The sequence below is a fragment of the Athene cunicularia genome (genome assembly GCF_003259725.1).
Source record: "Athene cunicularia isolate RWA chromosome 1 unlocalized genomic scaffold, athCun1 chr1_part1, whole genome shotgun sequence".
NCBI classification, from domain to species: Eukaryota; Metazoa; Chordata; class Aves; order Strigiformes; family Strigidae; genus Athene; species Athene cunicularia.
The window spans coordinates 13657804-13685123 of record NW_020799091.1 but is presented as its reverse complement, the minus strand read 5'-3'; the positions used below and the strand labels follow the sequence as shown (position 1 = coordinate 13685123).

The 27320-nt window shown below is 40.4% G+C and overlaps 1 protein-coding gene across 1 annotated transcript in view; it reads right to left on the bottom strand.

Annotated features, from left to right (window-relative positions):
* YAP1 (Yes associated protein 1) overlaps window positions 1-25174 on the bottom strand; it is a gene marked incomplete at its 5' end in the record, with an annotated part of 91311 nt that extends 66137 nt beyond the window's left edge. Inside the window, one exon of the mRNA XM_026855979.1 lies at window positions 24912-25174. Within this exon, the coding sequence (XP_026711780.1) occupies window positions 24912-25174 (263 nt within the window). The remainder of the gene's footprint in view (window positions 1-24911) is intronic.
* Window positions 25175-27320: the final 2146 nt, after the last annotated feature.

Sequence of the window (27320 nt, the reverse complement as noted above, 5' to 3'; positions counted from 1 at the left end):
TCCTGAGCAAAAAACACAGCACAAAATAAGCCTCTGCCTCCTCTTACTCTTCCGTATCAAGCTTGTATCTTGACTGTACAAAATAAAGCAGTAGCAGGCCAGTTTTATCAGAGAAAAGCACATTTTGTATTGTACAGGCATGCAATTAGCATTTCAAACTGTTATTACTACTTTAAGCTAAATTATTACCTATTTTATTGGTTTTGCGGAACTTTGCTTCAACACAAGGGGGAAATGAAGAAATGCCAATTCTGCATTATTTTTCAGTTCCTTTCTATTTCAGCCTCCCTATAAACCCCTCCCTCACATTACCTGCTCTATGTACCTTGCTCTACACTAAGTTTTGCTGGTAGCTGTGCTTCAAGAACTTACAAGCTGTTCAACAACACCCCAGAAAAACCCCAAGATAACAAAACTGTGGTGTGGATACCGTTACGATGAAAATTATATGATGACCCTTTTCTTAAAGCTTGCACTTTTTATGATTCATTCTACTGATCACAGAGTCACAGAATTGTTCAGGTTGGAAAAGACCCTTGGGATCATCGAGTCCAACCATCAGCCCTACTCTACAAAGTTCCCCCCTACATGATATCCCCCAACATCACATCCAAGAACATCAGAACATGCAAGATTTTTGCTTGCACTGGTGTACTTGCAAAACTTTTGAGGACAGACAACTATTTATTCTGATTTTACCTGGACTAGTAACAGTCAGAGTCGCAACAGACCTACTGTGTTGCATATGTACACTAGTTTCAGTGTTAAATATCCCACTTAGAACAACTCAGAATATTTATCAATACCCTACTTTGTATCTAAATCACTCTGCTTTTGTAAAAGCATTATTTTCCCTCTCCATTTTACCTTTAGCATGCTTTGATCAAATTATTACTGAAAATGGTTTTGTGCCAACAAGGCCATAGATACCACTGGGAGTCTGTTACACACTACCCAAACAGAATGAAAAGGCAGATGAAATATTCTATAAGCAGCTGGTAGACCTCTTGCAATTGCTAGCCCTTGTTCTCTTGAGGGACTTCAATTTCCCAAAGATAAACATCTGATGGAAATATACACAGAAGAAAGGAAGCAGTCCAGGAGGTTCCTGGAGTGTGTAGAAGATAGCTTCCTGACACAGCTGGTGAGTGAGCCAAATAGGGCATGTGCCACACTGGACCAGTTGTTTGCAAACAGAGAATAACTTGTGGGTGATGGGATGGTTGGAGGCTGTCTTGGGCATAGCGATCATGAAATGATAATTTTCAGTTCTCAGAGAAGTAAGGAGGGGGGGGTGTCAGCAGAACTGCCACCTTGGGCTTCTGGAGGTCAGACTTTGGCCTGCTTAGGAGCCTGGTTGACAGAGTCCCTTAAGAGACTGTCCTGAAGTAAAAAGAATTCAGAAAGGCTGGACATTCTACATAAAGAAAATCTTAAAAGGCACAGGAGCAGGCTGTCCCCATGTGCCAAAAGATGGGCTTGTAGGGAAGAAGGATGGCCTGGATGAACAGAGAGGTTTGGCTGGAACTAAGGAAAAAAAGAGAGTGTATGATCTTTGGAAGAAGGGGCAAGCAACTCAGGAGGACTACAAGGATGTCATGAGGTTACACAGGGAGAAAATTCGAAGGGCCAAAGCCCAGCTAGAACTTAATCTGGCTACTGTTGTAAAAGACAATGAAATGTGTTTCTAAAAATATATTGGCAAGAAAAGGAAGGCTAAGGAGAATCTCCATCCTTTATTGCATGCAGAGGGGAAACATAGTGACAAAGGATAAGGAAAAGGCTGAGGTACTTAATACCTCCTTTCCCTCAGTCTTTAATAGTAAGACCACTTGTTTTCCGGGTACCCAGTCCCCTGAGCTGGAAGACAGAGACAGGGAGCAGAATGAAGCCCCTGTAATGCAAGGGGAAATGGTTAGCAACCTGCTACACCACTTAAGACACCAGTCTGTGAGGCTGCATGAGATCCACCCAAGGGTACTGAGGGAGCTGGCAGAAGTGCTCACCAAGCCACTTTCAATCATTTATCAGAAGTCATAGAACCACAAAATGGTTTGGGTTGGAAGGGACCTTAAAGACCATCTAGTTCCAACCCCCTGCCATGGGCAGGGACACCTTCCACTAGCCCAGGTTGCTCAAAGCCCCGTCCAACCTGGCCTTGAACACTGCCAGGGAGGGGGCAGCCACAGCTTCTCTGGGCAACCTGTGCCAGTGTCTCACCACCCTCACAGGAAAGAATTTCTTCCTTATAGCTAATCTAAATCTACCCTCTTTCAGTTTAAAACTGTTACCCCTCATCCTATCACTACTCTCCCTGATAAAGAGCCTCTCCTCACCTTTCCTGCAGCCCCCTTTAAGTACTGGAAGGCTGCTATAAGGTCTCAGAAGGCCAAGTGTATGAAGTTCAACAATGCTCAGTGCCAGGTCCTCTACTTCGGTCACAACAACCCCATGCAATGCTAAAGGTTTAGGGAAGAGTGGCTGGAAAGCTGCCTGACTGAAAAAGACAGGGGTCTTTGGGGGTATTGGCTGACAGTCCAGCTGAATATGAGCCAGCAGTGTGCCCAGGTGCCCAAGAAGATCAGAAATAGTGTGGCCAGCAGGACTAGGGAAATGATCATCCCCTGTACTCAGCACTGGTGAGTCAACACTCAATTACTGTGTTAAGCTTTGGGCCCCTCACTACAAGAAACACATTGAGTGGCTGGAGACTGTCCAGAGAAGGGCAACGAAGCTGGTGCAGGGTCTTGAGCACAGGTCGTATGAGGAGCAGCTGAGGGAGCTGGGGGTGTTTAACCTGGAAAAAAGAAGGCTGAAGGGAGACCTTATCACTCTACTGCTACCTGAAAGTAGGTTGTAGCTAGGTGGGTGTCAGTCTCTTCTCCCAAGTAACAAATGATAGAACAAGAGGAAATGTCCTCCAGTTGTGCCAGGGGAGGTTTAGATTGGATATTAGAAAATATTTCTTCACTGAACAGGTTATCAAGCATTGAAATAGGCTGCCCCTTGAAATGATGGAGTCACCATTCCTGAAGATATTTAAAAGATGTGCAGATGTGATGCTTAGGGACATGGTTTAGTGCTAATTTTACAGTTAGACTCAATGGTCTTACAGGTCCTTTCAAACCTAAAAATGATTCTATTATTAAAAGTCACTCGTACATCAGTCATTAGTTGAGTTCAGTATGTTTTTCTTATGCTAACTTAGCATACTATACCAAGATGATGACTTTGTGCAGATTTTAAATCCCATTAAAGACTTGAACAGGCTGAAACTCTGTTGAGCGCTTCTAGGCTTAAAAATTAAACACATATATGCAGTGTCAAAAATCCAAGCTGTCTTCCTCCCAACACTCTTCCCAAAGCCCAAAGCCCACAGGATTTCAGATATTCCAGTTTAGCTACAGGTTTTTCACTCTGACAAATTACAAGAAAAAAAGAGGATTCTATACAAAGGCAACAAAACAACTTTATTAGCGAATTATCCCCAACAGCATTACGCATCACACTGGCTAATAGCTCAATTCAGTGCACAAGATTCTTTTGTTTTAATTAAAAAAAAACCTAAAACAAAGCCCTAAATGCAAAAAACCCCCAAACCACCCAACCACAAAATCACCACATGCACACCTTGCTGACTTCAGCTGAACTTAGTTCACACAATTGGATCTGTAACTGCAGCAAAGCCATGTTTACACATATTGTTAGAATAAAACCAAGCTCAGACCTTGGAGTATCCGTTACAGAACGCATACTGGACCACAGGTAAGTATAATACTTATCCAGCATTAAAGTAAGTCTTTTTTCTTTATTTTTAATTGCAGGTCTTAAGTAACCAAAACATGTATTGGTGGGATTGGAAGAACCATTGTGTCACCCTAGTTCAGTTTCTGTGCAACAGGAAAATGGTAACTCTACACAGAATGTCTGCAATAAAACTTCTTCAATCTCAGTTTACAAGCCAGACAAACAGCAATGCTTTTTAAATATTTTCTATATATGGCTCATTAAGAACTGCTTTTCCCCATGGCTTTGAAGTTCATATTAAATTGCATATTAACGCATAGTTTTATTTACTAAAAAATAAGCGAAAACGCCAACAATTACCACCACTCCCCAAAAAAATCCATCCAAACCGATGATTTGTTATACAACTTCTCTGTACTATTTCCACTGTTCTGCACTGACATACCAAATAATTCTAGTATAAGACGGACATTTTTTGTTAAAAACACTGAAATAGACCATCTTACACCATATTTCAAATTACTCCATTCAATTAAATCTGTGCTTCTAGAAACAGCACAGGAATGTGAATTCCACAACAGAAGATGTTGATCACACACCTACAAGAGTTCAAACAGAAATTGTTTGGTTTGGGTTTTTTTAATCAAATATCTTAAAGGGAAATGTTGTCAATTTAAGCTAAGTTTTTTGAGGATTGATGTCAATCAGCTCTCTGAATTTTAGATTAAGAATAGCTAGTTTTGTTCAGCATTGCCATAGCTGCTAGGATGTGGATAGAGATTAACTGAAAAATTGAATGTGTGCTGGGTTTGGGTGGCAGGGTTTCTGGTAGCAGGAGAGGGAGCTACGGGGGTGGCCTCTGTGACTTGCTTCTTGAAGCATCCCTGGCTCCAAGTTGGACCTGCCTCTGGCGAAGGCTGAGACAATTAGCAGTGGTGGCTGTGCCTCTGTGATAACCTATTTAAGAAGGGGAACCTGAAAGGAGGAGGAGGAATTGTGAGGAAGACACCTATTCGATCACAGAGGTCAGTGGAAGAGAGGAGGAGGAAGTGGGAGGTGCACCAGAGTACAGACCCACCCTGTATCCCATGGTGAGATGGCAGTGCTGCCCCCCGACACCCATGGAGGTCACTGGTGCAGCAGAGTGCCACCTGAGGCCTGCAGAGGATCCCACACCAGAGCAGGTGACTGCACCCAAAGAGGGCTGGGACTCTGAGGGGAAAAAGCCACTCTTGTAGTTTGGTGCTAGGAGGACTGCAGCATGGAGGGGTGCCCATGCCAGTGCAGCACATGAACAGCTGCAGCCCACAAGGAAGGACTTGCACCACAGAAAGTTTGTGGATAACCGTTTCCCATTAGAAGGGAACCACGCTGGAGTAGGGGAGAAGAAGAGGAGTTCTCCCCCTGAGGAAGAACTGACTGTAACCCCATTCCCTGCCCCCTGCACAACTGGAGGAGGAGGAGATAGAGCCGAACCCAGGAAGAAGGCAGGGGTGGCAGATGGTGTTTTTAGGATGTAGTAATGCTTCTCACTGTCACACTCTGTTAAGTGTTGGTTTTATTAGTGTTTGAGTTAAAGTGATATTCTATTTTTATTTCCTCTAAGGAGCCTACCTTTTGCCTGCAACCATAATAATAAGCAACCCCTTCCTATCATTATCTTGATTCCCGAGCCTTTTGATTCACAGAATCATCTAGGTTGGAAAAGATCTTGAATATCATCCAGTCCAACCATTAACCTAACACTGACAGTTCCCAACTACACCAGATCCCTCAGCGCTATGTCAACCCAACTCTTAAACACCTCCAGGGATGGGGACTCCACCACCTCCCTGGGCAGCCCATTCCAACACCCAACAACCCCTTCTGTAGAGAAATACTTCCTAATATCCAGTCTAAACTTTCCCTGGTGCAATTTGAGGCCATTACTTCTTGTCCTATCACTTAAGGCTTGGTTAAAAAGACTCATCCCCAGCTCTCTGCACCCTCCTTTCAGGTAGCTGTAGAGGGCGATGAGGTCTCCCCTCAGCCTCCTCCTCCAGACTAAACCCCCCCAGTTCCCTCAGCCGCTCCCCGTACGACCTGTGCTCCAGACCCTGCACCAGCTCCGTTGCCCTTCTCTGGACACGCTCGAGTCATTCAATGTCCTTTTTGGAGTGAGGGGCCCAAAACTGAACACAGCAATCAAGGTGTGGCCTCACCAGTGCCGAGTACAGGGGTCAGATCCCTTCCCTGTCCCTGCTGGCCACGCTAGTGCTGACACAAGCCAGGATGCCATTGGCCTTCTTGGCCCCCTGGGCACACTGCTGGCTCCTGTTCAGCTGGCTGTCAATCAACACCCCCAGGTCCCTCTCTGACTGGCAGCTCTCCAGCCACTCCTCCCCAAACCTGTAGCACTGCTGGGGGGTGTTGTGGCCCAAGGGCAGCCCCCAGCATTTGGCCTTATTGAAACTCCCCCAGTTGGGCTCAAGCCCATCGCTCCAGCCTGTCCAGGTCTCTCTACAGAGCCTCCCTACCCTCGAGCAGATCAACACTCCCACCCAACTTGGTGTTATCTGCAAACTTACTGGGGGTGCACTCGATCACCTCGTCTAGATCATCAATAAAGATGTTAAACAGGAGTGGCCCCAAAACCGAGCCCTGGGGGACACCATTCGTGACCGGCCAACAACTGGATTTAACTCCGTTCACCACAATTCTTTGGGCCTGGCCATCCAGAGTTTTTCACCCAGTGAAGCATGTGCCCATCCAAGCCACAAGCAGTCAGTTTCACCAGGAGAATGCTGTGGGAAATGGTGTCAAAGGCCTTACTAAAGTCAAGGTAAACAACATCCACAGCCTTTTCCTCATCCAATAAGCAGGTCACCCTGTTGTAAAAGAAGATCAGGTTTGTCAGGCAGGACCTGCCTTTCATAACCCCATGCTGACTGGGCCTGAGCGTCTGGTTGTGCCGCATGTGTTATGTGATGGTACTCAGGATGAGCTTACCAGGCACCAAAGTCAAGCTCACATGCCTGTAATTTCCCGGATCATCCTTGTGACCCTTCTTATATATAGGCATCACACTGGCCGATTTCCAATCTGTTGGGACGTCCCCACTCAGCCAGGACTGCTGGTAAATGATGGAAAGCGGCTTGTCAAGCACCCCAGCCAGCTCCTTCAGCACCCTGGGGTGTATCCTGTCTGGTCCCATAGACCTGTGTGTCTGTGTGATGCTGCAGGTCACTGACTGTCTCCTCCTGCTTTGTGGGGGGGTCGTTCTCCCAGTCTCTGTCTTCTGGCTGAGGAGGCTGGATTCCCTCAGTACAACTAGTCTTGTTATTAAAGACTGAGGCAAAGAAGGCATTAAGCACCTCAGCCTTTTCCTCGTAACTTGTTACCATATTTCCTCCTGCATCTAGCAGGGGATAGGGGATGGAGGCTCTCCCTGGTCTTTCTTTTGCTGCTCATGTACTTATAGAAACATTTCTTGTTGTCCTTGATTGCTGAAGTCAGATTAATTTCGAGCTGGGCTTCAGACTTCCTGATTCATTTTTCTTCTTCCCAGCACTGGGGGGGGAAAGGAGTGACTAAACAGCTGCATGGTGCTCAGTTGCCCTCTGGGCTCAAAGCATGACAATCCTCTGTTTTTGAACTAAATGTGGGACAAGAAGGCAAGTCTGGAAGCCTCAAGAAAGCTGAGTAGAAACAAGTATAAATGGCAAGTGAGATGATAGTGCAATTACATTGAACTAACAAAAGTCTTGGGTTTTGCCCACAATGGGAACGGGTGAGTCATCCCTCCCTGTCCTTATCTTGAATCCCAAACATTTTGTTCATTTTTTCCTCCCAATCTGGGGGAGGGGGACAGAAGGGAAGAAGGTGTGGTTGCCTTGTGCTCAGTTACCCTCTGGGCTCAAACCATGACATCAAAAGAACCTCTTTTCTGGAGGTTCATAATAGAATCTGGATTCAAGGAAGACAAGAGTAAGTGTTATACAGAAATTACTAGCTTACTTTTGCAATAACTGTGTTTAATACAATGAACTTGTTTGCAACTAGCAACGGAAGAATACTGCTTAGAAACTCGAGTCAAGAATTAAAAAGTAACATTTCAATAAAGCTTTTAAAAATATTTACATTGTCTTTCTTGTAAATGTAGTTTTATCATTCAACTTACCCATTACAGGACTGATGAAAATATTATTTGAGTTAGTCACAGAGTAAAAGACAGTAAAAACAGGCTTCAGTTAAATCTAAAATATATTTATTGCAGACAATACGAATGGATCAAATCCTATCTGAAGCTGCCCAGGACAGAATGCAGAATCCACTTATCTGTCCACAGGAAATGGTAACAATATGATTTGCATTGCAGAGAACAGTATTGACAGCAATCCTAAAAAATAAGCAAGCTAGAAAGAAAACCAAACAGACCCCCACAACAACTAAACTCCTCTCATCTAAAGCCCTAAACCAACTCAGTACATGTCAAAGAATAAACCAAAACTGTCTTACTGGCTCCAAAACTGCATTTGGTCTTCTAGGAAAATATCACCATAAATGTGGAGGGATACATAAATAAATGTTTAAGAAATTGATTGCATCATTTATTGCAGTTCTAGTAATTCACCAACACTGTACAAATTATTTTAAAAGCTCTAGGAACATAAAATACTTGGTTTATTATAATTTTGAATTTTAGAATAACAATACTAAAGTCCATCAGCGATACTTTACAGGTCAGTGGCTTTTTTTGACTAAGTAGCAAAACTGGGTTCCTCTATCAGGTGGAATGGCTCCACATGCATCTCTCTTTAGTGGCATCACTGATTTTTAAGGCTTAATTTACTCTCATGCAGCAGCTATCTCTACTTTCTCCTCTAGCAGTCACACCATGAACTGTATCAGAGAACAGATCCAGTTGAAAAAAAAAAATCATCGCAGAGAAAAAAAAATCCTATGTGGCTCATGACATAACTACACAAGTAACTATGCCAGCACAGCAACAGCTGTGAAACTCAGAGCGGCCACCTCAAAGTCTACAAACAAAGCTTGCTTTCACTCCTTAAACCCAGTGTTTCCTAAGAACATGTTTAACCTCATTATGCTCTGCTGCCTTCTCATCAGTTTCCTTATTCCCATGCCATATGCCATGACAAGTTCTCCAACAACTGACTTGGAGGAAAAAAATTAAGTGTAACTGCTGCAGCAAGAACCCAAAATAGACCAAATACCACACTGCCGATGAAACAACCGTATCTAAGTGTGGCTACCTTGCATTTGGGCCCACTACTGGAACTGGCTGTGAAGTTAAGTGTTGTAAGACTTATTTCAAAATCAAACCACATTAAGACACACTTTCCCAATGGAACTATGTTTTTCTTTGTTCTGTCTAGTTGTCTCTTCTCTGTTCTATCTTGCTCAGAAACCCATAATTACAGAACACCATGAGTACACATATGGAGGATGATTTTATAGGCAAGCAGCAATTTCTTCTATTTTGAACAGGATTCCCTGCTATTATGACTTAACACACTGTATATATAGATCATTTAAGAAGCCATGTCATGTGCCAGCTGAAATGTGATTACTGTATTACACATCCAGTGACCTGCCAGAGCTTCATGCAAGTTAAAAGGAATTGCATAAATACGATCACAACAGTAAGCGATAATCTAATAAACTGGTAAACATCAACCAGGCATTCCAGGAAGGCAAATTTCTGTATGAATTACTGAACACATACAAGACTGTAGAGTCCAGCATAGTCATTTGGACAACTTATTTAATGTAAGAGGGAACATTAAGATGTCATCACACATGACTATCTTATGTATATGAAATAGACTGAGCAAGTGTGGTGGCTTGACCCTGGCTGGATGCCAGGTGACCACCAGTGCCACTGTCACTCCCCTCCTCAGCTGGACAGGGGAGAGAAAAATATAATGAAAGGCTCATGGGTTAAGAATGAGGAGAGATCACTCATCAGTTACAATCACGGGCAAAACAGACTTGACTTAGGGAAATTAGTTTAATTTATTATCAATCAGAGTAGGATAATGAGAAATAAAATAAAATCTTAAAAAAATCTTCACCCTACCCATCTGTGCTAGGTTTGTGTGGCCTACAGCAGTGGCACCTGTGAGAGGCTTCTGGAAAGCTTCCCTGGCTCTAAGTCAGACCCATCTCTGGCCAAGGCTGAGACAATTAGCAATGGTGGCTGCACCTCTGCGATAATGTATGTAAGAAGGGAACCTGGAAGAGGGAAGGGGGGACTCTGAGGAGGCGTTAGGAGAAGGACACCTCTGCGAACATCAATGTCAGTGGAAGGAAGGAGGAAGGAGAGATACATGTGCTGGAGCAGAGAGCCCCCCTGTATCCCATGGTGAGACAGCAGGGCCGCCCCCCTGCCACCCATGGAGATCAGCAGAGGAACAGAGATTCACCTGCAGCCTGTGGAGGACCCCTGGGACTCTGTGGGAAGACAGCCCCCGCTGTTGTAGTTTGGTGCTGGGAGCACTGCAGCACACAGAGGTGACCCATGCTGGAGCATCTCAGGAAGAATGCATCCCCTGTGTAGGACTCACAACAGAGAAAGTTTGTGGAGGACTGTCTCCCGTGACAGGGACATGATGTGGAGCAGGGGGAAGAATGCAGAAGAGTGCTGCCCTCCCCTTTGAAGGAAGAAGCAGTGGACTGACTGCACCCCCCATCCCCTGTCCCTGTGCCGCTGTGGGAGGAGGTAGAGATATCGGGAACAAAACTGAGCCCTGGAAGAAGGGATGGGTGGGGAGAGGTGTTTTAAGGTATGGTAACACTTCTCACTGTTCCATTCTGTCTGTTGAATGTTGACTTTGTTAGTGTTTGAAGTGATGGTCTTGTTTTCTTCCCCTACCAAGCCTGTCTTTTGCCTGTGACCATTAATGATGCGTGACCTCTCTCTGTCCTTATCTCCATTCCTGAGCCTTCCGATTCATTGTTGTCCCCAGCACTGGGGGAGCAAGGGGGAGTAAACAGCTGTGTGGTGCTCAGCTTCCCTCTGGACTCCATCCCTTCTTCCCAGGTTCAACTTCACTCCCTATTTCTCTACCTCCTCACCCTCACAGGAGGATGGGGAATGAGGGTTGTGGTCAGCTCATCACATGTTGCCTCCATAGCTCCTTCCTCCTCAGGATGAGGACTTCTCTCACTCTTCTCCTGTTCCAGTGTGGGGTCCTTCCCACAGGAGACAGTCCTCCACAAACTTCTCCAGTGTGAGTGTCCTTCCCACAGGGCTGCAGTTCTTCACAAACTGCTCCACCATGGTTCTCTTTGACAAGGTCACAAGTCTTACCCACAGAAAACCTGCTTCAGCATAAGCTCCTCTCTCCACAGGTCCTGCCAGGATCCTGCTCCAGCACAGGCTTCCCATGGGGTCACAGCCTCCTTCAGGCATCCACCCACTCTGGCATGGGGTCATCCACAGGCTGCAGGGCACAGCTGCCTCACCATGGGCTGTACCACAGACTGCAAGGGAATCTGCTTTGGCACCTGGAGCACCTCCTCCCCCTCCTCCTTCGCTGACCTTGGTGGTTGCAGAGTTGTTTCTCTCATACTTTCTCACTCCTCTCTACAGTTGCAATTGCTGTTGTGCAGTTTTTCTCCCCCCTGTTAAATGTTAACTCATAAGTGCTACCACCATTGCTGATGGGCTTGGGCTTGGTCAGTGGTGGCTCCGTCTCAGAGCCAATGCCAGCCAGCTCTATCAGACATGGGGGAAGCTTCTAGCATCACCTCAAAGCAGCCACCCTATAGCATTCCGTGCTACAAAAACCCTGCCATGCAAACCAAATACAGCAAGTTCCTGAATTGTGCTTTTTTTTAATCCTAAGAAATTCCTACCTAAAGCATGACATTTCTTTTTTTTTGCTAGTAAACTTACAGCCTATTTAAATAAGTCATTAGGTGTGAGTTGTCCACCAGGAGCTACATCAGATGTTCTGCTCTGATGCAGAGATTCATTTTCCGAAGGAGCATATAAACAGGAGGAAGGGAGGCTGTGGGATCTCCATCTCTGGAGGTTTTCCAGACATGGCTAAGAAGTCACTTCTTACCTGACTTAGTTTTAGCAACATTCATGCTTTCAGCAGAAGGATGACCAACCTTCACTAAATACTAGGTTGGCTAGATAGTAATAAAGACACTAACAGCTGTGCTTATGAACTTTAAAAAAAAAAAAAACAAAACAAAAAACACCCCAAACCAAAACAACCCATGTCTAGATCACCTGGTAAATTCACGGCTCTTTGAATCTTTCCGTCAACTTGAGTTTCTAACAATTCTGAAGCTCCTATACAGAATTAATCAACCTTCAGTGTTGGGAGAAGAAAGCTTCCATCTGAATCACTCAAAATATATATTTTTTTTAAGTTTCAAAGCTTTTTTAGACTTAGACAATTGTCCCTTACTATCCAATTATTTACTGATTGCCACATTTGAAACAACATATTCAGTATCACAAAATCAGTTACAGTTGCTTGACAATCTTAGACTCACAAATTTGGAGAGCCAAGTACTTTGCTTTTGGTTACTGAACTATTGTGATATGCAGACATACTGCAGAACACAGAAGAACATGGTGTAAGCATCCAGTACTGAGATACTAGGAAGTAAGGCACCATATTGAGAGAAGCTATTTTGTAACTAAGCTTAAAAGTATAATATGAAATGACAGTTTCAAAACAAGGTTGAGATCAACATTTTTCCAGCACTGCTAGAATTAAGCATATGAAGAAACACAACCTGTCAACTTGTCATTGATTACTTCTCTAATGACATATCCATTCAATTAAAATCCTACATACATGTGTAGTATCAACTACAAGATACTTTTTCTAGAAATTAATCTCACTTGGATTTTTTTTATTTTTTTTTTTAAGGACACACACAACATCATTTTATCACACCAGCATACTTCTGCTTTGTTGGAGGAGTTCCCAGACATAAGCTGGAAGCAAGTGCAGATGACCTTTCCCTTTCAAGGTGAATGCACCAACAGAAGTATTTCAAGTCCAAAGTTCATACAGAAGACTCAACTTCTGGTGACAGCAATCACAGTGGACATTAAGTTCCAGAAACCAATGACTAGAACATTGGATTAGAAACAGTAAATATTGTTTTTCAAAAGTAAAATTAAAAAAAAAAATAGCAGCTACAGGATAAAGGTCCTGATATGTCATGAACAAAGAGTTACCAGTAGAAAAAACCCACAACAAAAAAAAAACTAAACTGAACAAAAAAATCCCCCCCTAAAAAAAAACAGGAGGGTGGAATCAGCAGCTTTTGCCCCAGAGGTAGGCCTGGTCAACTTCCACAGGGGTCTATACACTAGGATCTATGCAAGAAAAAGAGCAGCAGCATCACAAACTCTCCCAGTGACACAAATTCACTCTTGGTCAACTGCTAACTGCAAGGAACTGGTGGAAAAAAAAAAGTATATAGATAGAGTGAAAGGACAAGAGTATTTTTTTTTTTAGATGAAAGGTTCAGAATGGTGTATGTTGTAAAACATTCTTAACATTTTATCTGAAAAATAACAAAAATTGGAAAAGGCTTACAGAAGGGCTCCAGGATCACTGGAAAAAAAAAAAGTTTCTATCCAAGGAAGACCCAGCAGGTTAGGACTCTTCAAGTTTCAGAAGAGATAATTACCAGGGGAAAAAGATATCAATCTGAGCAGAACAAATATGCATCAACTGTTCATCATCACTTCCAAAATAAGAACTGGGCACAACTGAATGAAGCTGATGGGAGCCAAGCTTAAAACAGAGTGAAGGTGACTCTTCATGCAGTGGACAGACAACTAGTGAGACGCCTTGCCAAAGCATGCAGCAGATGCTAAAAGCTTCTATGGCCTCAAGCAGAGACAGCACAAAGCTTAGAGGACAGCTGGAAGCTGGTATAGTTCTCGGCGAGTATTACACATGCTTGTTCTGTTCTTGGTCTTCCCAAGAAATCTGCTCATGACCACTACTGGCAACAACATACTGATCTGGACAGGCACTTGGTTTGAACAAATATGGAGAGTTTAAAGAGATGCTGCTAATAAGATCTCTTACAAGAGCAAAGCTGGCAGGGCCCAGCAGTTGCTAGGTTTTAAAAATGAACATCTTATCAGGAACAGCAGATGAAGACTTAGAGAGAACAGTATAGCTACTTCTACCACCTTCCTACAGCCAGTATTCCTATTCTTTTAATCTCCACTTCAACCACACATCATCTTCAGTATTTCTTCCTTCGCCTAATCATTTTAAGTATAGCTTTGATGTATTACACAAAAAGATACCTGTATGAAAGAATACAACATTATAATTTGATTCTGCAGCTCAGCCTTGCTATGTTTGCCAAAAGTGAAATATTGGGTCCATAGGCTCCACTAGAGGGATAACAGCTAGGAAATTCTCAGCCTCGAATCATCTAAATTGCTGGGCAGGAGCATGAGTTAAATAGCCTAATCGCTTTAACAAATAAATGTTTTTTTCTTTAGCAGAAATAGTGCCTCAGACAATATACTAAAATAAAAGCTACTAGCCCTAATGAAGTGCAAACGAAAGGATTGTTTTATGATGTACAATGTGACAGCACCATTTGCTCCTGCACTGCAGTCTGTATATTTTCATTTAATAAAAGTTTTTATTTCTGGACTCATCAGTTTGATAAGTAATTACTTACAAAACTTTGCATCTTGTTTATTTTTCTGCAGCTTGCAAAACAGACAAAGAGATTTTTAGCTGAAAGTCAAGACTGAACAGCATCCTATAAAACAAAAGAATATGTGCATCAACTTTTACAGAAGGTGTATCTTGCAGTTTGGCTAAATAAAGACGGACAAAGTATATGCATATCTACCTACGTATGGTAGGTGGGGCTGGAATATTCTAATCAGTAGCATGTGTGTAACTATACAGTTAGTATTCTAAGGTCTCATAACTTCGTATCACAACTGCAGGCAAGGGTAATAACAATCAAATATATTTATCTGTATAAATTGGATAGAAGCTAGTTATTTCAGCTAGTCATAAAGTGAAAGCATCGTGCATTAGTAAAATTGTAAGTCTGTTTATATCTTTCATATTAAGAAATTCACAAAGTTATAGGTGACTTATGTGCAGATCCCGGCAAAGAAAGAAAGCATCAGCACCAGAATCCTGTATTTCAAACAAATTCCATACAAACAAACTTGATATACATGCACAAAACAAGAGCTCAGTGGCTTCTTGTGAGGATAAAAGACTTCCTCCCATAAATTTGTTTACATAAAATTTATCCATTACAAAATCCAGGAACTTTCACTTTACTGCAACTCCCTCAACTATTTGGTAAATTAGCTGTTACCTTGGCTTAGAAAGGACTTAAAATCCTCCCTCCTTGGTTTCACAGAGAAAGCATTTGAGGCCATTTTAAAAGGGCAAAACTTGGCACAGACCATGGTCTACACTCCTACTCCAACAGGATTGCAGAGTGGAGGAATCAATTAAAGTTCACACGCAATCTCTGAGTTGCTCACCATCACAGCATAAACAGGATTCAAATTGTAGCCCTGAGCAAAAGCCACACAAATAGCTGCACCAGAAGAAAAAAAGTCCCCTTTCTGCTTCCCCTCTCCCTACTCCAATGCAACCTTAAAACCAGAAGTTGGAAAACGGTTACCACAACTATGAAACTGAATTAAGATTCATTTTTCCTGGAGACATTATCACATACAACTGATGTTTAATTCATTAAGGAAACAATGAACTATCCAAGTTCCTCAACAAATCTCTGTAATACAAAGCTGTTCATGTCAAGACCCATCTAACAGCATAAAAAAATGGGCACAAATTTGAATTGCAAACTATTTTTTAAAAGAATGTAATTAAGACTTCCTTTGACCTTGTTAACAGGGATGCTCAAATGTTAATTCTTAACTGTTTATGCTAAGGTCTGTTTCACATTTTCTCCTCCTTATGCCTAGCTAGTGACTAAATTGTCAGGATATTGTGAAATATCCAATAGATTTTGTCTAGTTATTAGTCATTATGATTTAAAAAAAAAAAACAAACCAAACCTACAAGCATATAGATTATAACAGTTCTCCTAATACTACAAATCTGAAAGTTCCTGTCCTCTGTTACCTAGTAATTACTTGGTCCCAATATCTTAGGTCTGCTTTAGAATAGTTTCAGAATAAGATTCCCATAAAAAGTGAAACCCTGCAAGACTACTTATGAAAGAGAACATTTACTTAAGTCCAAATATTAAACTCACTGGCTTGTAGAGTGTAAGTGACATACACGGATGGAAATTAAGCATACATGTGTTTAGGGACAGAAGGTAGGAAAATGAAACACAGGTCTACACTGATGATAACATACATATAATTGTGTCAACAGAAGCATAACAAAAAGCTCTCAAATCTATCCATACACGAACTAGAACAGAGGCAGCTTTAGCTTAGTCAGGCTCATGTGTAAAGCCCTGTAACCATGGAATGCACTATTATCTGTTTTCACTGAAGACTGGAAGTGTTTAAAACTTTTTATTGTTAAAGGATTATAATTAATTCTGACCCAAAGACAAGCACAAAAGTCAGTGGACACCTAAATTGCAATTAAAGCACAGTACTACTTTTTTTCCTACAAATCGGTTTTTCATATATATATATGGTCTATAAAGTTGGGCAAAGAACAGCCTTCCAAGTCCTTTCACCTTTTCTTTGTAACAACCTTTTATACATCAGATTACACCTTTTAAAGTATATCTCATTTAATGTCCCTATTTGTCATGCAAAAAAATGCCCCCATTTGTCATTCAAAGCACTGACAAAACTCTGACAATGACAAAGGTTTTATAAATATAAAAATAAAACCCACCACTGAATTATGTGTGTATTGGATATTTAGGTCTACCAACTATATTAACTACACTATCAGCACAGTTAGCATATACGGAAAGAAATTTATCTTTTACTCTATTTCTCACCATTTTGTATAAACATGGGAATGAAAGTAATTGCAGAGGACTTGCCAAGCAAGCTTTTCAAATAGGAACAACAAATTAAAAAAAAATAAATTTGAAAAGTGAGATCCTACGAGAAAACATCTGAGTTACGTTTCTTTCCTTTACCCAAAGAATTTCACTTTGCCTATATACAATCTATACACGTTTGCTTTCAGATAATGTTTTATTACGTCATAAATGTCTAATTTTACAACATATCTGGAAAAGGCAAAAAGTTTACTTAGCATTTCAGTTACAACAGGTAATCAGAATGGGAAAGGCATCCTTAAAGCAGTAACACTATTTAAATAAAGCAAACTTCTTCAGTGCAGACAGACTTCCAACAAAGCTCTCCATAAATTAGAAACCACAGGAGATAAACTAGCAATAGTAAATGACATTTACTTGACTTTCCTATAAAACAGTTCAGCAGAAAAAACCTGGCTTCACAACCTCAACAGAATAATCAGTAACTAAACTTAACCACTAACACTCATCTAAGTTACCAAACAGCCTGTCAGAAACTCAACAAAAGGGATCTGGTCTTTCACTATGACGCAGTGAAGTCTCATTAGTGAAATTAAAGCAAAGTCCAAGACTGTTTTCAAGACAAGCTTTGCTGCCTTAGCAACTGGCATGACTGACAGGCAGTATACTGGTAAAAGTCTTACTTTACAAGGCAGCTTTGTATTATTAGATTGACTTAACCAGTAATTTAGAAAACCTAGCTATACTTGCCTGAAACACAGCCTGAAGTAACTTAGTTAAAAAAAAGCCAAATAAAACACCAGCAGAGTGAATCCCAGAAATCAGACTCCAAGAAGCACTTCAGGAGGCCATGAAGCAGCACACCACTTAAGTCACACCTTTCAAAAACTCTTCTCCAAATAAAACTCCAGTTTTATTTACCAAAACAATAGCTATTAGGCATCATTTTCACAATAAAGACAAATTTCCCCCATGCTCTCAACTCCTATTTAAATGCTCAACAAAAATTATAGTTTATCCAGTAAATTTCCCAGGGCAGCACTACATCAAAATGAGGTTTAGCAAGCTGTTTGTGAGAGTATGTCCTGCCACTAAATGGCACCTATCCGTTAACATTCCAATACACAGGCTCCTCCCCAAAATTTTGTTTCACATTATGCTAGTCCCCAGGCTGTCAAATTTCCCCTAGAGACAATTCTGTCTTTCTCTTGGGTCAACTACATGGTATCCTGACCATGTCCTAGGGGCACCTGCCAAAGGATACTACTCACAGAAATCTCAGTAAATTTCCTGCATTCAGCCAAGTCAAATTTTCTTTGGTATTTACAAGACAAACTGAGTCAGGGGGGGGGGGGGGAAGAAAAACACCCACACCTTAAAAGATGGAACAATGTTTACACAAGAAGTGAAAGACAGAGAGTTCCACCATTAATGAGTTTTACTGCATATGTATGTTTCAACTGTACAAACAACAAATGCAAATACGTTGGAATTCATAAAAATACAAGGCACAAAATTCATAGGACAACTGAGTAGCTATCAGTTTCAAAAGGTTAAACTAAATCTAATTACATCATCTGAATTTGTTCCCATCTATGAAGATAACACATGCAGTGGTCTGGCCACATATAAAAAGAAGAGAAACATCTCTAGTTTTAGCTGACAGCTCTCTATAGTTGTTTACCTCATTTCGTTTTTTTGTTTTTTTTTTTCTCTGGTTGGTTATGGAGGGAGATGTCTAGTCTCAATCAAGAGCCTGAAAGAAATTGCTTGTAGTTCATATCAGACTAGTTTTAACATTAATCTTGTATCTCAACCCTGAGTAACACATCTTGCTGTACTAGGCGTCATCCAGTAACTGCTTATGTCTGATATGTGAAAACGTTTCTTTGGGAGTAAACCAGGAACTCTGTTTTAATTTTACATGCAACCCAATTTAGGTCCTGTAGTTAAATATTTAGCATTCCCAGTGCTTCTCTGAAAGTCTACTGTAAAAATGGATAAACTGAGTGACAATTCCACTTTGCTCTGTGTCAGCTTTTAAAAAATTGCAGCTGTTGTGCCACAATTACAGATGGAAACTGCATGAAGAGTTTGTAACTGGAATTTTAATGCTACTCATTTTTTCATCTCCAAAAGAGAAAAGACAGTAAGACATTAACTTTGTAAAAGTAGGTATGATTTTACCCATGTACGCCGCTGATGAGTTCATTTGCATTTACCCATCAGAAATATTTTTTGCAAAAACTGGTGGGTAATGCTTGTCTTTCTTTCATGGGAACTTTCAAATTAACATCCTCTTATTATTTTACTGGTTTCGATCGAGTAGGAATTTCCATGATGTGACTGATGGGTTACAGATTACCCTATGCTACAAACCAGATGACTACTAAAAAACCCACAACTATAATTCTTTGCCATCTTCAACATACAGAAGAAAGGCAAAAGGATGAGAGTCTAGAGGACATTCATCTTGATTTATATCAAATTCTTGTTTGTCTTTAGAAGAGGTCAAGACCTGAGAAAACAGGCATGGTTCCATAGCATTCTAATTGCTCCCACAGAGCCTGATGCTACTACTTAAAAACCAAATATAACCTGACAAAATCTTTAAGAAGCATAATTGCAGAAGCATCTTTTTTAACATGAAATTCCAATTAAACCTGTATCAGAAGCCTCCTCTTATTACTGATCAGAGTGACTCTAAGATTCCTCATTATGAAAGACTAGCTAATAAAGATCTCGGGTCACAATTAGCTTTCAACGTAACACAGTTTTTTTGACCACAGTAAGATAAAACTGATCTCAAACTTGATTCAGGAGACTGGAAAGATTTGCTATAAAACAGTATGAGGCATTAAAGCATACAAACCAAAACTATACCAGTATTCTCAACAGCTAAACCAGAAGTAATTTTGACCAATTCCATAAGTGAAGTTGAAAGGTGTGGAGTTTATATGTTTGCTACTTGAAACAATCATAATTTTCCTCCTTAGTGAACACTGCACTAATACTTTCCTCCGAGTATGCCATTGCTTTCTCTCTCCATTGCATGTATATTCAGATCCTATTTAGATTTTTAAGAATTATATTCACATTTTCTACAGCTGGCACACGCTCCTCTACAGTATTAGAAGCTCTCATTAGAGGTTTAATCCAGTGCTTTTTAGAGTTTATGGAAAAAATTCAATAGGCACCAAATCAGACATTATAAAGCACAAAGATTATTTTTATGAGAGATACACTGAAAGGCAAAAGTCTATGGGAGTAAGACAGGTACAGATCAACAGCCCATTAAAAAAAAAAAAAAAAGTCTGCAGAGATAATTTAATTAACTTACAACTACCTGTCACAGATGCTGTATTTTTCCCCAGTTCTACTTTCTTCTAAAGATAATAAATTCCTACATGCTTATAAATAAAAGGAAAACACATTGGTGAAAACCACAGGGTATGTTTTTGGTTTACCTGAAATCACATCTATTAAACAGTTTTTCCAATAGTCTTATGCAATCACCTTGTATGGCAGAGTATTGAATGTATGGATATCACTGTTTGCAATTTTTCTTAAGCAAAACAAACCTAAACACAAGAAAAGCACTGTGTGCCACTGCTTTTACTGATGCCCACCCACTAAGCTGGCTGAAAGTTCTCTGAATTCAGAGGGCTGAAGATGTACTTTAACCCTCCTCCCAGCTCAATCTCAGTGCTAACACAAATAAGGCAGGTTTGCCCTTATTCTTCCTTCACCTTTTTAAAGATATGGAAATAAAACATACCACAGTATGTTTTACTTTAAAAGTGTTTTAACTAATAGTTCTTTCCTCCAGCTATGGTCTGAAACCAACAGTGCCCATTTTCCCCTGAACAAATCTCACAGCTTTTCTTTATAGATCATCGATCTTATTAATATTTTCATAAACTCTCAGAAATAATCAATATAAAAATGAAACTTGACATATTACAAATAAAATTTAGCAAACAAAAATCTTCAACTGCTTTTTAGTATAAAAAGCATGAAAAGTGGACAAACCTATCAAAAGCAGTGGTTGCAGTTTTGGTTTCCAACAATACAGCCCCTTTTAATGACAAACTAGCCTGAATTGTAAATACAAGAACTCGTATTAACTGATGATTCTGAATATGCATTTCCCCAGTAAATTAAGGTATTCAATAAAACATGTAACTGTGGCAGCAGTTTTTCCAATAAACATCTGCCCTGGAAGACTAAGATTACTTTGGTAGAGTGGGGGAAAGAGAGGTAGATGATAGTATAGTGGGTGGTTCTAGTCAGGGGCAAAAATGGGATGCGAGAGAAATTTAACAGCATTACTGGATATTTTTCATGTGTGACATGAGAAAAAAAAAAAACAAAAAGCACAGCAACAAACTTCCCTGTTATCTTAAAATGATTTGGTTTCATAACAACCGAAGCCATACCTCTGTATAGAGCATGTAAGAAACGTGTAACAGCAATCTATTTTTAAAGTTTCTGCCAAATGGGTAAACACCTCAAACACACCCACAGATACTAATGAAAACCACCTTGGCCTCCTTCAGGAAGTCATTCAACACTTCACAGAAAAAAATAGGAAGTTGTTGATAAACTGCTTGCAAGAACTACTTCCTGTAGGAAAAATACTTACAAGATTGGTTTGCTGGACAATCAGTTAACTTTTCCTCACACTACAAAATGAGAAGAGGTATTACACCAGCTTAGTAAGAACTGGAAGTATAACACTAAGTTAAAATTATACAAGAGTAATTCTAAAATTGATTAAAACTTTTTTTTTTTTTCCTGCAAGTTGTTATCTGCTACTCCCGTGGCATATTATCTTTTGCCTAGAGAGCAATCCCCTATCTTTCTCCATAGTTCACTGAAATGTCAACCAGCAGCTGGCTAACAGGAAGTGGTTAAAAAGCAATGCAGTTGACATCACCACACAAACCAAGCAAGTCTTTTTTACTGCATGTTTAAGAATGGGCTAAAGCATACCGCACAGCAATGCTGAGATGACTCAGATGTGACCACTTACTAACCAGGCAGGTCTTAACTTATGAGCTCTATTCAAGTTGCAGCTTCAGTAAAAAATAGTATTAGTTTTACCATCTGTATAGCAAGCATGTCACTGACCAAAATCACCTGCATTTTCAGTAATGGAAAATTATATTCAGGAGTCTTACTCATAACAGTGAGATGAATACTAGTAAGCAGAATTCTGGCAAACTGTGTGTTGGGCATTCATACATAAAAGGGTCTCTTTACCTAGATGACAGACTGATTGACAAGAGTAGTTCTGGTTCAGACCCTACACTGCCACTCTCATCCTCTTTTAATATGTATGGATACAAGTGGTGTGTATATAAAATATCTGGCCAAATAACTCTGTGCATATATCTATATATACAGACAAGTATTTTCTCTCCCATACACGCTACTTTCATTTCTCCACACAAACTACTATGCTGCAGTGCTTGACCCACTGATTAGTGGAAGTGACTCTACTCCAGACTGTACCACGTACAGTACTCCATTTTATATTATTCTGTTTGCACTGTAGTATATTATGATAACTATAACCATAAGGCTTACTGACATCTGGAAAAAATCTAATACTGTTACCTATTCTGAAAAAGATCTTTCTAGAGCCCGATTACCAGACTTTTCATGGAGTGGCTACACAACAGAGCAAATGGAAACAAAGAGCAATGCAGCCAATCCACCAAAAAAGCTGAATACTTGGAAGAGACACCAAAAATCTGCATATGGTAGAAGGAATCACATTAAATGTATTTAGCATCAGGAACCTTAGTACTCACGCTTCGAGCAAATATTTAAGGTATAACTAGATAAGAGTTTTAATGGGCTTGCAGTAGGAGACAGAACTTACCACTCAACCCTGAAAAAAGCTTCTGAAATACAAACTTACTACTCAAAAATAATTCTTACATTTTTTGGGGTTTCCTGAACATACAAAACAAACATTTTGCTAGTACTTGAAATGGCTTTTTTACAAATCTTGAACTCCAATGAAGTTGGTGGATCTCACCTGTAGAGAGCATTAACCAACATTTCAGGAACAACAAATGTTCTCCAAGTGTGAACAGAGCCTTCAGAACTGTCCTCATTAGACTCTCCCATACCACAGCATCACCCAAGGAAAGCCAAAAGAAAACAGCCCATTAAGCTGTTTAAAATCTCCCAAGGTCAGCATGTGACCCAGCAGGGAGAGGTTCAAAAAGTACAGCCTTTATTTTTCTTCCTAACAACCTGGTTTGTTTCCACTCCTTTCCCCTTCAAGACACATCCTTCACAGCTAGCAGCTCTTTCAATCATTTACTTTGGATGTCTGCTTGAGAACAAATGATCTTGCTCATGCAGATGAGTTTGCCAGACTTGTGTGTACTTTCCAGTCTCAGGCTCTTTATTGTTCTTGCTGAAACCTGACCCTTTGAAATGGATACCAGGACACCAAGAAAGGACAAAAAAAACTTGCAGAAAAAAAAGGAAAAGATTTTTTCTGGTAATAATGAAACTGAAGCTTTCCAAGAACAAACCTTTCACTCTGATTTCACCTGAATGAACAAAATTTTTAAAAACATCAGTAAGACCGTGAAGACATTTTGCATCTCTTAAACTGTTTGATTTCTGTAAAACTGACAGCATTATCAAACACACACTCATGACAGTAAAACTTAGAAATCAAATATCTATTTTTCATACTTCATAAGCTGCTCTTAAAGAGTTCTCAGTAGCACAAAGTTTGCTTTTCATTTTAAAACTGTATGTGCTTTCCTCAGGGTCCAATGAGCTACAATTGTCAAATGGCATAAACTTGCACAGTTGAAAAAAAATTCTATTTGTGCCCACTGAAAGAGCTCACATTCTAGAATACACTGATTTGTTAAACTTCACCGAAGAAAATATCACATCTTTTAGATCTATAGCTAATGCTCATTTTCGTATTCCTAATACAGAATGATTGTTTTCAAAAAGTAACCTTCAGTCTCAAATGACCTCAGACAACTGCCATAACCTCTTTTTGGTTAAAAAAGACTGATGCTAACTTCTGTATGGAAACACCACTGCTACAGGAACAAGCAATGCTTTTAAGAAGTTCTACAAGTTCCATTTTCGTTGCAGACAACGTAAATTTGTTTTTGAAGCTACAAACTCAACTACTTCAACCAAATGCATATATTAATGACAATGTTTTAGCAAGAAAGGTAGGGATAAAGATGTTTTTCTTGGCTGAAACAGGTTTTACATAAATAACACACTATGCTGCCCTCCCCTCTCCCAGCCCTGAAAATGACATATAATGGGTTATTTAGAGACTTGCAGTTAAATAAAATGTTCAAAATATAGTCAAAATATTTGAGAGCCAATTATGTGTCTTGGTGGGCATACTTTCAGGAAGAAGGACAAGCTCCTGCTGTTTTAGAAAACTACACAGCATAAAAGAAAATGCTCCCTGATGAATTAGGTGTCAGATGGTTGGCATGTGTAACCTCTCTTTCAGTTATAGAAAAAGGTGATAATAATTTCACTGTGTGAAAACGCTACAGCTGTAGGAACAAGAAACAATGTTAGAAGTTCTGCAATTTCCCTTTCACTGCAGGGAACGTAGATGACCCTAATACTGCAAATACACACATGTATTAATTTCCTTGTGATTAGAAAGTAGGCAAAAATGTTTTGATTGCGTACTTACACAATTGTCCTTGTTCAAAAATTAAGAAGTCCTGATACATTCTCACCACGATAATTTCTAAAATTTCTCTGTATTTTTACATCTATGTCATAAAAATGAGGTGAAACGTATGTTGACCTGCACAAGAACTCTGGGAAGATTCAGCAAATCCGAATCTCACATTATTTAAAAATCACTATGTGCATTTCACTAATTTTTAGTATACAACATAATGGATAACATTCTTCAGCTAAGATTAAGATAGGATAAATATTCACAGAGTACCATAAAGTTTTGAGAACCAGCAGAGACTTGATATGGGAAGTGGTAGGATCTCCTACTTAAAGTCAGGAGCATGTTTTTAAAAATACGTTACTTTAAACACAAACTTACTAAAATTCAGAGACTGTACTTATAAAAAAACCCCACAACCCACAACAAAAAATGCCAGAGATAAAGCTAACTGAAAACAAGTTTTACTTACTTAAGAAAGTATCTCTGTCCAGATGGTGTCTTAGCCATCTCCCAACCTGGTGGCAATGGTACATCATCAGGGATCTCAAATGACGACTGGCGGAGATGTTGGGAAGATGGAGCTCCGGGTCCAGTCACTACTCCAGAGGGTGTAAGAGTCCCTGGAGAAACAGCTCCCAGCTGAAGTGATGCTGGAGAGGAATGAGCTCGGACATGCTGTGGGGTCAGGGCTCCTGCTGTCCCTGCATCAGTGCTGGCCTGCCAGGAGTGAAATTATTCCCATTAAGATTCTTAGATTTCAGCAGAAATACAGCTGTCAGAAGACATTTCACTTTAAATGAACCTTTCAGAAGAAATTCTTAAGTTAGTCATTCGGAAGTTCTGCTTATTTTCCAATTGTTTCTGTTCAAGAGAGCCTCCAAGTAGGTTGGTTAATTAGCATCACAAAGCCCTTATGTAAGTCAAGAAATATTAACTGTAAGTATGTGCTAAGTGCCCTCAGTTTTATTTTGAAAACTAAAGTTCTTATTCCTTGGTTCAGTGTTAAGAAAAAAAACATGGCCACAGTCAGCAGTCCTCATACAGCATACGGCCTGGTTTGTTACTGGACTACACCCACCCATTACCAATGCACCCACTTTATGCTGAAGGAGTTAATTTCCCACTCTCCTTTTGAAACTGCGGTGTGGGGGTGCAAGGACACCCACACATACACCCTCTGCAGGGGTTTAAAAAGATTACACAAGGAGAAAAGCCACAGAAATGCCCATCGACAGCAGTGAGTTCCAACGGAGGAAGACTCCTGAACTCAAACATTAAAAAACCCACAAAACCTATATAACAACACCAAATTTCCTAAAACGCATGCAAACCACACTTTTAAGGGTACTGGGAGCTTATAAAGAGTCTGTCTGCGCTTTAGCTAAAGCAAAGCTTCAGCAAACTGTTTAACCAGTCAATCAGAAATGACTCATCATTCACCAGAGTTACCAGTCGTAAGTACATAAAACTTTCGTGCCAGTAGTAAATACGTGTCCACCGTGAAACAGAAAAAGCAGCTCTGAAAACTGGAATGAAGTAATATTGACTCTGTAAAATATATTTACCAATTAACTGATTTTGTAAATAGACCAAAGACAGGGACACCTATAATAAGATGCATGTATCAGCCCCTACCACACCTCTCTACACAAGGTATTGCACCTTATATGAGGCCCCATTTATGTACTCTTATGGAGAACCTACAATTCTGTTTCACTACATCTGTATGCAAGCACACGTTAAGTTTCATATATTAAACTGGTAACGAATTAGCTTACATTTAAACAAAATACACAAGTTGCATATCAACTGAATTTGGGGAATTTTAATTCTTGAGAAAGTAGGAGAATTACAGAAACTTAAAAGACCTTTTCTGTTAAACAGTATTTTTGTGGCACAATGAAACGAAAAGGAAAATGAAAACAGTCTTTTTTAAAAAAGACAGTCCACAGCGAACCAGATGCTTCTCTGGCTTTAGCTGGATTTCAGATTTATGTTTTAGGAACCACCGACTGGTACAAGGAACAGTGATCCAACTAAATATGCATTACAGATGAAGAGTAATATACACAAGCAAGATAACGCTAAGCTTAAAAGTACAAGTTGTATGAACGTCACACACGTTAAGTGCCTTTCAAAGGCGACAGCTATTTAAATGCAGTTACCGTGTTTAACAAGACACAGCACCAACTGTTAGGTGAATGTATACCCGTTCGCATGTGTGCACCACGGAACTGCGATAAGAGCTGCAAAACTTAGAAAAAACTACTCGTAATAACTTTATTCCTCGCTGGATTTCAGTATGCTATTGAAGTCTGCAACTCAGAAGCAACCAAAAGCTACAGAAGCAACTGAGCCCCACCCCTTTCTATTTTCTTTTCGGTCCTGCAATATGAAGGCCAGACTGATTTTTCGAGTAGTTGGAAAATGAATTAACTCCCTGGCCGAGAGAGTACGTGCCAAGGTTCAGCCTAGAGTGAATTTCTGAAGCCAAGTTATAAATCCCTCAAAACAGAAGTTTAATAATGGAAATGTTGACAGACCCTTAACAACAAGAGCACCAGGCACCAGTACACTGAGCAAGTTTCACTCCTACTGGCTACACAGATAAAAGTGACAATAGCCAATAATAAAACCTATTTTATAGCTTAGCAACAAAGTTCACTACTTAATAAAACACTCGAGTAGGCACAGCCTCTTTCCAAAAAGTTGTAACAGCAGCCTAAACATTAACTTCCAGTCGTATTCACACCAACACTCAGGCCTTGGCACAAGAGTCACTGCTGGAAGACCGACCGCTCCCGGAGGCCGCGGGCGGCCCTGCCCGCATCCCCCCGGGGCCGGCGCCGCCGAGGCCTCGGCCGCCCCCAGCCCAGCC